The sequence below is a fragment of the Brienomyrus brachyistius genome, unplaced genomic scaffold (genome assembly GCF_023856365.1).
Source record: "Brienomyrus brachyistius isolate T26 unplaced genomic scaffold, BBRACH_0.4 scaffold74, whole genome shotgun sequence".
NCBI lineage: Eukaryota > Metazoa > Chordata > Actinopteri > Osteoglossiformes > Mormyridae > Brienomyrus > Brienomyrus brachyistius.
In genome coordinates, this window is record NW_026042349.1 from 1,150,175 (window position 1) to 1,162,094 (window position 11,920).

Below are 11,920 nucleotides of genomic sequence, written 5' to 3' on the forward strand. Positions count from 1 at the left end.
CACAGTCTCTGCTCTAATTCATCCCAAAGGTGTTCTATCCGGTTGAGGTCAGGGCTCTGTGCAGGCCAGTGAAGTTCCTCCACACCAGACTTGCTCATCCACGTGCTTATGGACCTTGCTTTGTGCATTGGTGTACAGTCATGTAGGAAAAGGAAGGGGCCATCCCCAAACTGTTCCCACAACGTTGGGAGCATGAAATTGTACAAAATGGCTTTGAATGCTGCAGCATTAGGAGTTCCTTTCACTGGCACTAAGGAGCCAAGCCCAACCCTAGAAAAGCAACCTCACACCATAATACATATTTCCATTTAAAGTAATGTTCTTTTTGATTCGTCGGCAGACAAAGATAAGATTTCGTCACACAACTGTACATGCGTTCTAAAACTTCGTAGCTTCCAAGGTCACAGTCACATGGCAATTGGTGTCCATACGAGCTTCGAAAAAGTACTTAATGGGGGCGGTCCAAGCTTCGATGTCTCGGAAGCATCCCATTTCCAGTGTTACAATGCAAATGTCCAATAAATGCTTTGCACTTTAGAATTCCAAAACGTTGCATGAGGTGTATTGGCTTTCGGCAAAGTATTCCAATATGTGCGCTTGCGCATTTATTATCTGCTATACATATTTCCATTTAAAGTAAGATTCATTTTGATTCGTCGGCAGACACAGTTCAGATTTCGTCACACAACTGTGGGCGTGGTTTACCGCAGCTGGGTTCAAATTTGCGCGCACGGGTTCAAAGCTTCCAGTATCGTCAGTCACATCATAACGGCCAATGTCTCGGAAACGTCCCATCGCTAGCGCTAAGCGCACACGCACTGCGCGGACCTTTGATGAGGTACTTTGGGCCACGAGTGCTTAAGTATACGGAGGGCTGAACATGTGTTGATTACAACTGGAGATGATCGGTTCGTTCGGGCTTGTATCCCGTTTGGGCAAAAAGCGAACAAGACCTATTATCTTCTGCTTTGATTGATGTACTGGTAGTAAAGCGTTAGACCATTTATTTTGTGATGTGGGATAGCTTTCACTGAAATATGCGATTAAACTACGTCTGTTCTATTCATGTTCATGATAACTGCGAATTAGGATAAGCAGTCACTTTGAAAATCACAAAAATGACGCTCGTGCCGTAATTTGGATCGCAACTGAAATGCATAACTTAAAGTTGGTCAGTAGTATGGTGCGTTATATCCTTATCTATAAACAGATTTCTGTCATGGAAATCACTTTCAGAATTCTGTTGAGGGAAATATTCAAAGCAGTGTTACAGATTATTGCTGGATTAAGTACTGAAATACTATTATAAAACTAAGAACCTAGAGTAAGAAGCTGAAGCATCCTGCTTGTTTTGGTGTATCTTTCAGTGGGTTAAGACCTTAGGTTGATAGTTGGAATGTCACTAGAATCAGAAAACTTTATTGATCCCGGAGGAAAGTGCTTATGCAGACTGCCACAACACAAAGACACAAGAACAATATAAAATAAAATAGTCTAGATAAAATCTAAATAGAAATCTGTAGAAAGAAAACAACCACAATATGAATAGACTATGCTACATACAGTAATGCTTAGTATAATATCTATCTATGTCACACAGCTGGATGGAAGATTATTGACATAAGTGGTAGTTTGGAATAAGTCATTGCGCTTTAGAAAATCAGTAGCAGTCTGGTGCCGTCATTGGACCCTGTCCTTCTGCCCATTCAGAAACCTGCATGTGACTACATGCACATTAGTGTCATTCTCTAATGTTTCCCATTTCATTTTCTGCAGGTACCGAAGAAATCAAAGGTGGTGCTGCTGTCTTGTGGGTCTTTCAACCCAGTGACAAATATGCACCTGCGCATGTTTGAACTGGCAAGAGATCACCTGGAGGACACGGGTACTGCTAGCCTTCATACACGGCACACTGGCCTGTCATAGGCTGCTGACAAAATGCATGTGCCGGCCCGGTTTCATGTAAAAAGTTGCCATTTTTAATGGGAACATTAAGTATGACATACCCAGCCTCTTTACTGGTTCATAGCGCTGTATTAACTTTTAGCTCATCGAAGTTTAAATGTGAAACTTACTTTGTTAAAAAGCATGAACCGCACTCAACATAGGACACCTGTGCTGTGCTTGGCTTCCACAGGACGGTATGAAGTGGTGAAGGGGATCCTGTCACCAGTGGGCGATGGCTACAAGAAGATAGGCCTGATCGAGGCCAGCCATCGGGTGGAAATGGCCAAGCTGGCGGTAGAGAGCTCCAGCTGGATTGAGGTGGACAGCTGGGAGAGCAGGCAGGCCGACTGGCAAGAGACAGTCAAAGTGCTACGGTGAGCTCGCCCTAAGGGTGAAAGAAGGACCCCAACTTTCAGCTATGAGTCTTTTCCTTTGACCGCTACACCCACTGTTGGCTGAACTAATCTTTAACATCTGCTCCCAGGCATCAACAACAGGAACTGCTCTCCCAGGAACCGGACACTGATGTGGTAGGCACTGCAAAACCTGGCAGGAAAAGAAAACGCATGGATGCCAGCAGTGCCACCAAGAGGAGGAAGCTCGAAGAGCCTGATATTGCACCTAAAAAAACAGGTAATAATTGGAGCTTCCCCTTACACAGTCCCTTTGCCTTCTTACTGCATTATGCCGCTCCCCTCGATGGTGTTGAAATTATCGGAACACTTGAATAGACATACAACATCCATCCATCCTTCTATCCATCTTCTACCCACTTATCCTGGCCTGGGACTGGTATCCCATCCTGGATATGCTCTTCTTTGCACCCTCTGCTGCCTGAAATTGGTCCCCCCACCCATACCATGACTTTAGGGTGGGGATTAATGGTTTGCAAAGATGGAATGTGGATTCTTGTTTGCTTTTCCTGCCCATAAATGTAGTAGCTGGGTGTGAATCTTCATTCTTTTGCTGTCACACTCAGTTCAGTAACCTGATTTCCCCCTGGGGATCTGTGAACTGCATCATTTAATACTGATGTTTCCGCTGCCTCCTCAGGTGAGCCGCGCGTGATGCTACTCTGCGGTGCTGATGTGCTGGAATCATTCGGTGTGCCGGGGCTGTGGAAGCCTCAGCACATCGAGGAGATTGCCAGCACATTTGGACTGGTGTGCATCACCCGCGGCGGATCGGATGCGGAAGCCTTCATACAGGGCTCCGACCTCCTCTTGCCACACCGCAGCAACATCCACGTGGTGCAGGAGTGGGTGGCCAACGATGTGTCGGCCACTCGCATCCGCCACGGGCTGCGGTGTGGCCACAGTGTCCGCTACCTTCTGCCCGACCCGGTGCTCGGCTACATTCAGGAGCGGCAGCTGTACAATGCGGAGAGTGAGCAGAGGAACGAAGGGGTTGTGCTGGCTCCTCTCCAGAAATGTGCAAGAACGCAGGAGTAAGCACAACCCCCCTCTGCCACTCTGCCCTCCTGTAGCCTCGTCAACTTGCCATTTCCATCTTCCCATTGGTTTGGAATCCCCTTAATGCATCACCAAGAGGAGGAAGCTTGAGGAGGCAGAGATTGCACCCAAGGGGCCACCTCAAAAAACAGGTATCAATCAAAACTTCCCCTTGCACAGTCCCCTTGTTTCCTTCTATCCATCTTCAGCCCACTTATCCTGGCCTGGGACTGGTATCCCATCCTGGATATGCTCCTCTTTGCACCCTCTGCTGCCTGAAATAGGACCCCCCCCCCCCCACCGATACCATGACTTTACGGTGGGGATTAGTGGTTTGTAAAGATGGAATTTGGTGGACACCGGTGGTCAGAGATGCTGTCAAGCTGAAGAAGGAGTCCTATTGGGCCTTTCTGGCCTGTGGGACTCCGGAGGCAGCTGATGATTACCAGCGGGCCGAGCGGGACGCGGCTTCGGCGGTCGCTGTGGCAATAACTCGGCTATGGGAGGAGTTTGGCGAGGCCATGGAGAACGACTTCTGGACGGCTCCGAGGAGATTCTGGTCCGGCGGCTCAGGGCGGGAAAGCGGTGCAGCATCAACACTGTTTATGGTGGGGATGGGGGTGCTGCTGACTTCAGCTGGGAGAGGGAAGTCTGGGTTTCCCTGCTTAGACTGCTGCTCCCGCGACCCGACCTGGAAAAGCGGTAGATGATGGATAGATGGATCTGTAAACTGCATCCTTTAATGCTGATGATTCTGCTGCCTCCCCAGACGAGCCGCGGTTGACGCTGCTGTTTGACGCTGACGTGCTGGACTCTTTCGGGGAGCCTGGGCTGTGGAAGCCCCAGGACACCGTGGAGATCATCAGCAGCTACAGACTGGTGGCTCCGACCTCCTCTGGCCACACTGCCGCAACGTCCACATGTTGTGCGAGTGGGTGACTGACAACGTGTCCGGTACCTGCTGCTCGACTCGGTGCTGAGCTACACCCAGGATCGGCGGCTCTACACTGCTGAGAGTGAGCAGAGGAATGCTGGCATTGTATTGGCTTCTCTGCAGAAACACGCGGGGAACCTAACTGACTTGAACAAATGTCCCCAGTCAGTAGATGTTGAATGCATTCTAAGTAAATAAAGGCTTTAATAGTCAAGTTTAAAGAATAAAGATTGTCTTTTCATTTTTTCAAGAAGTAAATAAGTGACAGAATTCATTTGTAGGCTTTATCTACAAAAGCTTCTTAACCATTCTCTAATTTTCATCACATGCCTTCTTCAAATTTCCTGTTAGTTTATTTTGTGATATGGCATATCTTTCAATGATGAAATATGATTAAAATCATAAAATTAGCCTCGTCATCTTGCCATTTCTATATTCCCATTTGGGAAGGGGAGGCAGCGTGTCGTTCAGTGGGCTAATCCTGTGTGCCTATAATCACAAGGTCACCGGTTCAAACCCAGCCTCAGCATGTCTGTGGGTCCTTGAGCTAGGCCCTTAACCCCCAGCTCCCCGGGTGCCGCTACAGGTGGCTGCCCTTCGCAGACAACTTACTAGATCTTGTGGAAGAAATTTCTCGAAGTCCGATGCTTAAGTGTTTGACAGAATTTTATTATTCGATGAGCTCAAAGGGAACAGACTCCCAGCAATCATGCGTCTCGTGTTCTGCTCCCCGAGCAACAAATGCATACATCTTTTATGGCCTAAAATGCGGCAGTCATCTGACAAATCAAGGACAAGTCGGATATCTGGACGTTCCAGTTACGTCTGCCTTTCAAGGTCCAGGCAGCAAAAGGAAAGCTAGACCATTTGGAGGTACCAGTTCCTTCTACTTTTTCAAGGTCCACCTATCAGCTTAGAACAAGTCTATCTATTTGGGACTTTTCCTTTTGCTATATCATTCTAGGACTCGTTGTTCTCTTTTTCTACATTTGATATTATCCAATACCATGCATGCATTTTATAATACCTTCTGCAACAGCTTACTTCTCAGGTCATGCCTTTGCTTTGACCTGGACCTCTTGCTGAACAAGCAATATATGGCAAACATGTTAATTCCTCTATAGAAAATAGAAATTTCTTACTTAAGTAGATTTGCATTATTGTTTGATACGTTCAATTAATGACAAGTAAATTACATTGTTTCAACCACTATGTGTAAATCAACAACACATTATAAACTCAATTGTTAACTACTGATTAGGTAATTCATTTTGCATAATCATCTATATTCCATTATTGATTACGGATTAGCATAATCAAGAATTTTATATCACAATCTACAAAGAGCAAGTCGAGGGAGGCATGAAGACAATTTCTCCACGGGGATCAATAAATTATCAATAATTATTATTTCTTGGGGATTCCCATATTGCTCTTAATAAAGACTGTTTTACAATCCTAAATGACTTGAGTATTGACTTGAACAACTGTCCCCAGTCAGTAGATGTTGAAGGCATTCTATGTATATAAAGGCTTTAATCAACAAGTTTACACACTATGTAATAAGTTTTATGTTGAGGCTTAAGTGCTTGGTGCTGGACCCTTGAAGTTGTTTGTAGACAGCAAGCTGATGGTTTTTTCACTGCTTAAATTATTATTTTTTTTCACTAGTGCATAAATTAAAATACAGGTATGTCAATATACACTTTATTGTCAAAAGTACTGGGACACACATGAACTTTTGTCATGGCATGACATCCCATTCTTAATACAAAGGCTTTAACATGGAGTTGACCCACCCTTTGCAGCTATAACAGCTTCACCCCTTCTGGAAAGGCTGTCCACAAGGTGTAGGAGTGTGTTTGTGGGAATTTTTGACCGCTCTTCCAGGAGAGCATTTGTGAGGTCAGGCACTCATGTTGGACGAGAAGGCCAGGCTCACAGTCTCTGCTCTAATTCATCCCAAAGGTGTTCTATCCGGTTGAGGTCAGGGCTCTGTGCAGGCCAGTGAAGTTCCTCCACACCAGACTTGCTCATCCACGTGCTTATGGACCTTGCTTTGTGCATTGGTGTACAGTCATGTAGGAAAAGGAAGGGGCCATCCCCAAACTGTTCCCACAACGTTGGGAGCATGAAATTGTACAAAATGGCTTTGAATGCTGCAGCATTAGGAGTTCCTTTCACTGGCACTAAGGAGCCAAGCCCAACCCTAGAAAAGCAACCTCACACCATAATACATATTTCCATTTAAAGTAATGTTCTTTTTGATTCGTCGGCAGACAAAGATAAGATTTCGTCACACAACTGTACATGCGTTCTAAAACTTCGTAGCTTCCAAGGTCACAGTCACATGGCAATTGGTGTCCATACGAGCTTCGAAAAAGTACTTAATGGGGGCGGTCCAAGCTTCGATGTCTCGGAAGCATCCCATTTCCAGTGTTACAATGCAAATGTCCAATAAATGCTTTGCACTTTAGAATTCCAAAACGTTGCATGAGGTGTATTGGCTTTCGGCAAAGTATTCCAATATGTGCGCTTGCGCATTTATTATCTGCTATACATATTTCCATTTAAAGTAAGATTCATTTTGATTCGTCGGCAGACACAGTTCAGATTTCGTCACACAACTGTGGGCGTGGTTTACCGCAGCTGGGTTCAAATTTGCGCGCACGGGTTCAAAGCTTCCAGTATCGTCAGTCACATCATAACGGCCAATGTCTCGGAAACGTCCCATCGCTAGCGCTAAGCGCACACGCACTGCGCGGACCTTTGATGAGGTACTTTGGGCCACGAGTGCTTAAGTATACGGAGGGCTGAACATGTGTTGATTACAACTGGAGATGATCGGTTCGTTCGGGCTTGTATCCCGTTTGGGCAAAAAGCGAACAAGACCTATTATCTTCTGCTTTGATTGATGTACTGGTAGTAAAGCGTTAGACCATTTATTTTGTGATGTGGGATAGCTTTCACTGAAATATGCGATTAAACTACGTCTGTTCTATTCATGTTCATGATAACTGCGAATTAGGATAAGCAGTCACTTTGAAAATCACAAAAATGACGCTCGTGCCGTAATTTGGATCGCAACTGAAATGCATAACTTAAAGTTGGTCAGTAGTATGGTGCGTTATATCCTTATCTATAAACAGATTTCTGTCATGGAAATCACTTTCAGAATTCTGTTGAGGGAAATATTCAAAGCAGTGTTACAGATTATTGCTGGATTAAGTACTGAAATACTATTATAAAACTAAGAACCTAGAGTAAGAAGCTGAAGCATCCTGCTTGTTTTGGTGTATCTTTCAGTGGGTTAAGACCTTAGGTTGATAGTTGGAATGTCACTAGAATCAGAAAACTTTATTGATCCCGGAGGAAAGTGCTTATGCAGACTGCCACAACACAAAGACACAAGAACAATATAAAATAAAATAGTCTAGATAAAATCTAAATAGAAATCTGTAGAAAGAAAACAACCACAATATGAATAGACTATGCTACATACAGTAATGCTTAGTATAATATCTATCTATGTCACACAGCTGGATGGAAGATTATTGACATAAGTGGTAGTTTGGAATAAGTCATTGCGCTTTGCTACTGATTTTCTAGTCTGGTGCCGTCATTGGACCCTGTCCTTCTGCCCATTCAGAAACCTGCATGTGACTACATGCACATTAGTGTCATTCTCTAATGTTTCCCATTTCATTTTCTGCAGGTACCGAAGAAATCAAAGGTGGTGCTGCTGTCTTGTGGGTCTTTCAACCCAGTGACAAATATGCACCTGCGCATGTTTGAACTGGCAAGAGATCACCTGGAGGACACGGGTACTGCTAGCCTTCATACACGGCACACTGGCCTGTCATAGGCTGCTGACAAAATGCATGTGCCGGCCCGGTTTCATGTAAAAAGTTGCCATTTTTAATGGGAACATTAAGTATGACATACCCAGCCTCTTTACTGGTTCATAGCGCTGTATTAACTTTTAGCTCATCGAAGTTTAAATGTGAAACTTACTTTGTTAAAAAGCATGAACCGCACTCAACATAGGACACCTGTGCTGTGCTTGGCTTCCACAGGACGGTATGAAGTGGTGAAGGGGATCCTGTCACCAGTGGGCGATGGCTACAAGAAGATAGGCCTGATCGAGGCCAGCCATCGGGTGGAAATGGCCAAGCTGGCGGTAGAGAGCTCCAGCTGGATTGAGGTGGACAGCTGGGAGAGCAGGCAGGCCGACTGGCAAGAGACAGTCAAAGTGCTACGGTGAGCTCGCCCTAAGGGTGAAAGAAGGACCCCAACTTTCAGCTATGAGTCTTTTCCTTTGACCGCTACACCCACTGTTGGCTGAACTAATCTTTAACATCTGCTCCCAGGCATCAACAACAGGAACTGCTCTCCCAGGAACCGGACACTGATGTGGTAGGCACTGCAAAACCTGGCAGGAAAAGAAAACGCATGGATGCCAGCAGTGCCACCAAGAGGAGGAAGCTCGAAGAGCCTGATATTGCACCTAAAAAAACAGGTAATAATTGGAGCTTCCCCTTACACAGTCCCTTTGCCTTCTTACTGCATTATGCCGCTCCCCTCGATGGTGTTGAAATTATCGGAACACTTGAATAGACATACAACATCCATCCATCCTTCTATCCATCTTCTACCCACTTATCCTGGCCTGGGACTGGTATCCCATCCTGGATATGCTCTTCTTTGCACCCTCTGCTGCCTGAAATTGGTCCCCCCACCCATACCATGACTTTAGGGTGGGGATTAATGGTTTGCAAAGATGGAATGTGGATTCTTGTTTGCTTTTCCTGCCCATAAATGTAGTAGCTGGGTGTGAATCTTCATTCTTTTGCTGTCACACTCAGTTCAGTAACCTGATTTCCCCCTGGGGATCTGTGAACTGCATCATTTAATACTGATGTTTCCGCTGCCTCCTCAGGTGAGCCGCGCGTGATGCTACTCTGCGGTGCTGATGTGCTGGAATCATTCGGTGTGCCGGGGCTGTGGAAGCCTCAGCACATCGAGGAGATTGCCAGCACATTTGGACTGGTGTGCATCACCCGCGGCGGATCGGATGCGGAAGCCTTCATACAGGGCTCCGACCTCCTCTTGCCACACCGCAGCAACATCCACGTGGTGCAGGAGTGGGTGGCCAACGATGTGTCGGCCACTCGCATCCGCCACGGGCTGCGGTGTGGCCACAGTGTCCGCTACCTTCTGCCCGACCCGGTGCTCGGCTACATTCAGGAGCGGCAGCTGTACAATGCGGAGAGTGAGCAGAGGAACGAAGGGGTTGTGCTGGCTCCTCTCCAGAAATGTGCAAGAACGCAGGAGTAAGCACAACCCCCCTCTGCCACTCTGCCCTCCTGTAGCCTCGTCAACTTGCCATTTCCATCTTCCCATTGGTTTGGAATCCCCTTAATGCATCACCAAGAGGAGGAAGCTTGAGGAGGCAGAGATTGCACCCAAGGGGCCACCTCAAAAAACAGGTATCAATCAAAACTTCCCCTTGCACAGTCCCCTTGTTTCCTTCTATCCATCTTCAGCCCACTTATCCTGGCCTGGGACTGGTATCCCATCCTGGATATGCTCCTCTTTGCACCCTCTGCTGCCTGAAATAGGACCCCCCCCCCCCCCACCGATACCATGACTTTACGGTGGGGATTAGTGGTTTGTAAAGATGGAATTTGGTGGACACCGGTGGTCAGAGATGCTGTCAAGCTGAAGAAGGAGTCCTATTGGGCCTTTCTGGCCTGTGGGACTCCGGAGGCAGCTGATGATTACCAGCGGGCCGAGCGGGACGCGGCTTCGGCGGTCGCTGTGGCAATAACTCGGCTATGGGAGGAGTTTGGCGAGGCCATGGAGAACGACTTCTGGACGGCTCCGAGGAGATTCTGGTCCGGCGGCTCAGGGCGGGAAAGCGGTGCAGCATCAACACTGTTTATGGTGGGGATGGGGGTGCTGCTGACTTCAGCTGGGAGAGGGAAGTCTGGGTTTCCCTGCTTAGACTGCTGCTCCCGCGACCCGACCTGGAAAAGCGGTAGATGATGGATAGATGGATCTGTAAACTGCATCCTTTAATGCTGATGATTCTGCTGCCTCCCCAGACGAGCCGCGGTTGACGCTGCTGTTTGACGCTGACGTGCTGGACTCTTTCGGGGAGCCTGGGCTGTGGAAGCCCCAGGACACCGTGGAGATCATCAGCAGCTACAGACTGGTGGCTCCGACCTCCTCTGGCCACACTGCCGCAACGTCCACATGTTGTGCGAGTGGGTGACTGACAACGTGTCCGGTACCTGCTGCTCGACTCGGTGCTGAGCTACACCCAGGATCGGCGGCTCTACACTGCTGAGAGTGAGCAGAGGAATGCTGGCATTGTATTGGCTTCTCTGCAGAAACACGCGGGGAACCTAACTGACTTGAACAAATGTCCCCAGTCAGTAGATGTTGAATGCATTCTAAGTAAATAAAGGCTTTAATAGTCAAGTTTAAAGAATAAAGATTGTCTTTTCATTTTTTCAAGAAGTAAATAAGTGACAGAATTCATTTGTAGGCTTTATCTACAAAAGCTTCTTAACCATTCTCTAATTTTCATCACATGCCTTCTTCAAATTTCCTGTTAGTTTATTTTGTGATATGGCATATCTTTCAATGATGAAATATGATTAAAATCATAAAATTAGCCTCGTCATCTTGCCATTTCTATATTCCCATTTGGGAAGGGGAGGCAGCGTGTCGTTCAGTGGGCTAATCCTGTGTGCCTATAATCACAAGGTCACCGGTTCAAACCCAGCCTCAGCATGTCTGTGGGTCCTTGAGCTAGGCCCTTAACCCCCAGCTCCCCGGGTGCCGCTACAGGTGGCTGCCCTTCGCAGACAACTTACTAGATCTTGTGGAAGAAATTTCTCGAAGTCCGATGCTTAAGTGTTTGACAGAATTTTATTATTCGATGAGCTCAAAGGGAACAGACTCCCAGCAATCATGCGTCTCGTGTTCTGCTCCCCGAGCAACAAATGCATACATCTTTTATGGCCTAAAATGCGGCAGTCATCTGACAAATCAAGGACAAGTCGGATATCTGGACGTTCCAGTTACGTCTGCCTTTCAAGGTCCAGGCAGCAAAAGGAAAGCTAGACCATTTGGAGGTACCAGTTCCTTCTACTTTTTCAAGGTCCACCTATCAGCTTAGAACAAGTCTATCTATTTGGGACTTTTCCTTTTGCTATATCATTCTAGGACTCGTTGTTCTCTTTTTCTACATTTGATATTATCCAATACCATGCATGCATTTTATAATACCTTCTGCAACAGCTTACTTCTCAGGTCATGCCTTTGCTTTGACCTGGACCTCTTGCTGAACAAGCAATATATGGCAAACATGTTAATTCCTCTATAGAAAATAGAAATTTCTTACTTAAGTAGATTTGCATTATTGTTTGATACGTTCAATTAATGACAAGTAAATTACATTGTTTCAACCACTATGTGTAAATCAACAACACATTATAAACTCAATTGTTAACTACTGATTAGGTAATTCATTTTGCATAATCATCTATATTCCATTATTGATTACGGATTAGCATAA

At 46.2% G+C, this 11,920-nt stretch overlaps 2 protein-coding genes across 2 annotated transcripts; both read left to right on the top strand.

Annotated features, from left to right (window-relative positions):
- Positions 1 to 775: 775 nt before the first annotated feature.
- LOC125726629 (nicotinamide/nicotinic acid mononucleotide adenylyltransferase 1-like) lies at positions 776 to 3,398 on the top strand. The gene is made up of 5 exons (XM_049002958.1): positions 776 to 838; positions 1,777 to 1,885; positions 2,138 to 2,321; positions 2,432 to 2,667; positions 2,983 to 3,398. Exons 1-5 carry the CDS (start codon positions 776 to 778, stop codon positions 3,396 to 3,398), a joined length of 1,008 nt encoding a protein of 335 aa, XP_048858915.1.
- Positions 3,399 to 7,046: 3,648 nt separating this feature from the next.
- On the top strand, positions 7,047 to 9,669 carry LOC125726630 (nicotinamide/nicotinic acid mononucleotide adenylyltransferase 1-like). Its single transcript, XM_049002959.1, has 5 exons — positions 7,047 to 7,109; positions 8,048 to 8,156; positions 8,409 to 8,592; positions 8,703 to 8,938; positions 9,254 to 9,669. Exons 1-5 carry the CDS (start codon positions 7,047 to 7,049, stop codon positions 9,667 to 9,669), a joined length of 1,008 nt encoding a protein of 335 aa, XP_048858916.1.
- The last annotated feature ends 2,251 nt before the right edge of the window (positions 9,670 to 11,920 follow it).

What these genes read in the sequence shown, in the direction of transcription:
- LOC125726629 (XM_049002958.1), top strand. Translation starts at nt 776, where the DNA reads ATGTCTCGGAAACGTCCCATCGCTAGCGCTAAGCGCACACGCACTGCG. An exon ending in AGATCACCTGGAGGACACGG is followed by an intron (nt 1,886 to 2,137) that starts GTACTGCTAGCC and finishes TGGCTTCCACAG; the next exon opens with GACGGTATGAAGTGGTGAAG. An exon ending in TGGTGTTGAAATTATCGGAA is followed by an intron (nt 2,668 to 2,982) that starts CACTTGAATAGA and finishes TTAATACTGATG; the next exon opens with TTTCCGCTGCCTCCTCAGGT.
- LOC125726630 (XM_049002959.1), top strand. Translation starts at nt 7,047, where the DNA reads ATGTCTCGGAAACGTCCCATCGCTAGCGCTAAGCGCACACGCACTGCG. An exon ending in CTGCGCGGACCTTTGATGAG is followed by an intron (nt 7,110 to 8,047) that starts GTACTTTGGGCC and finishes CATTTTCTGCAG; the next exon opens with GTACCGAAGAAATCAAAGGT. An exon ending in AGATCACCTGGAGGACACGG is followed by an intron (nt 8,157 to 8,408) that starts GTACTGCTAGCC and finishes TGGCTTCCACAG; the next exon opens with GACGGTATGAAGTGGTGAAG.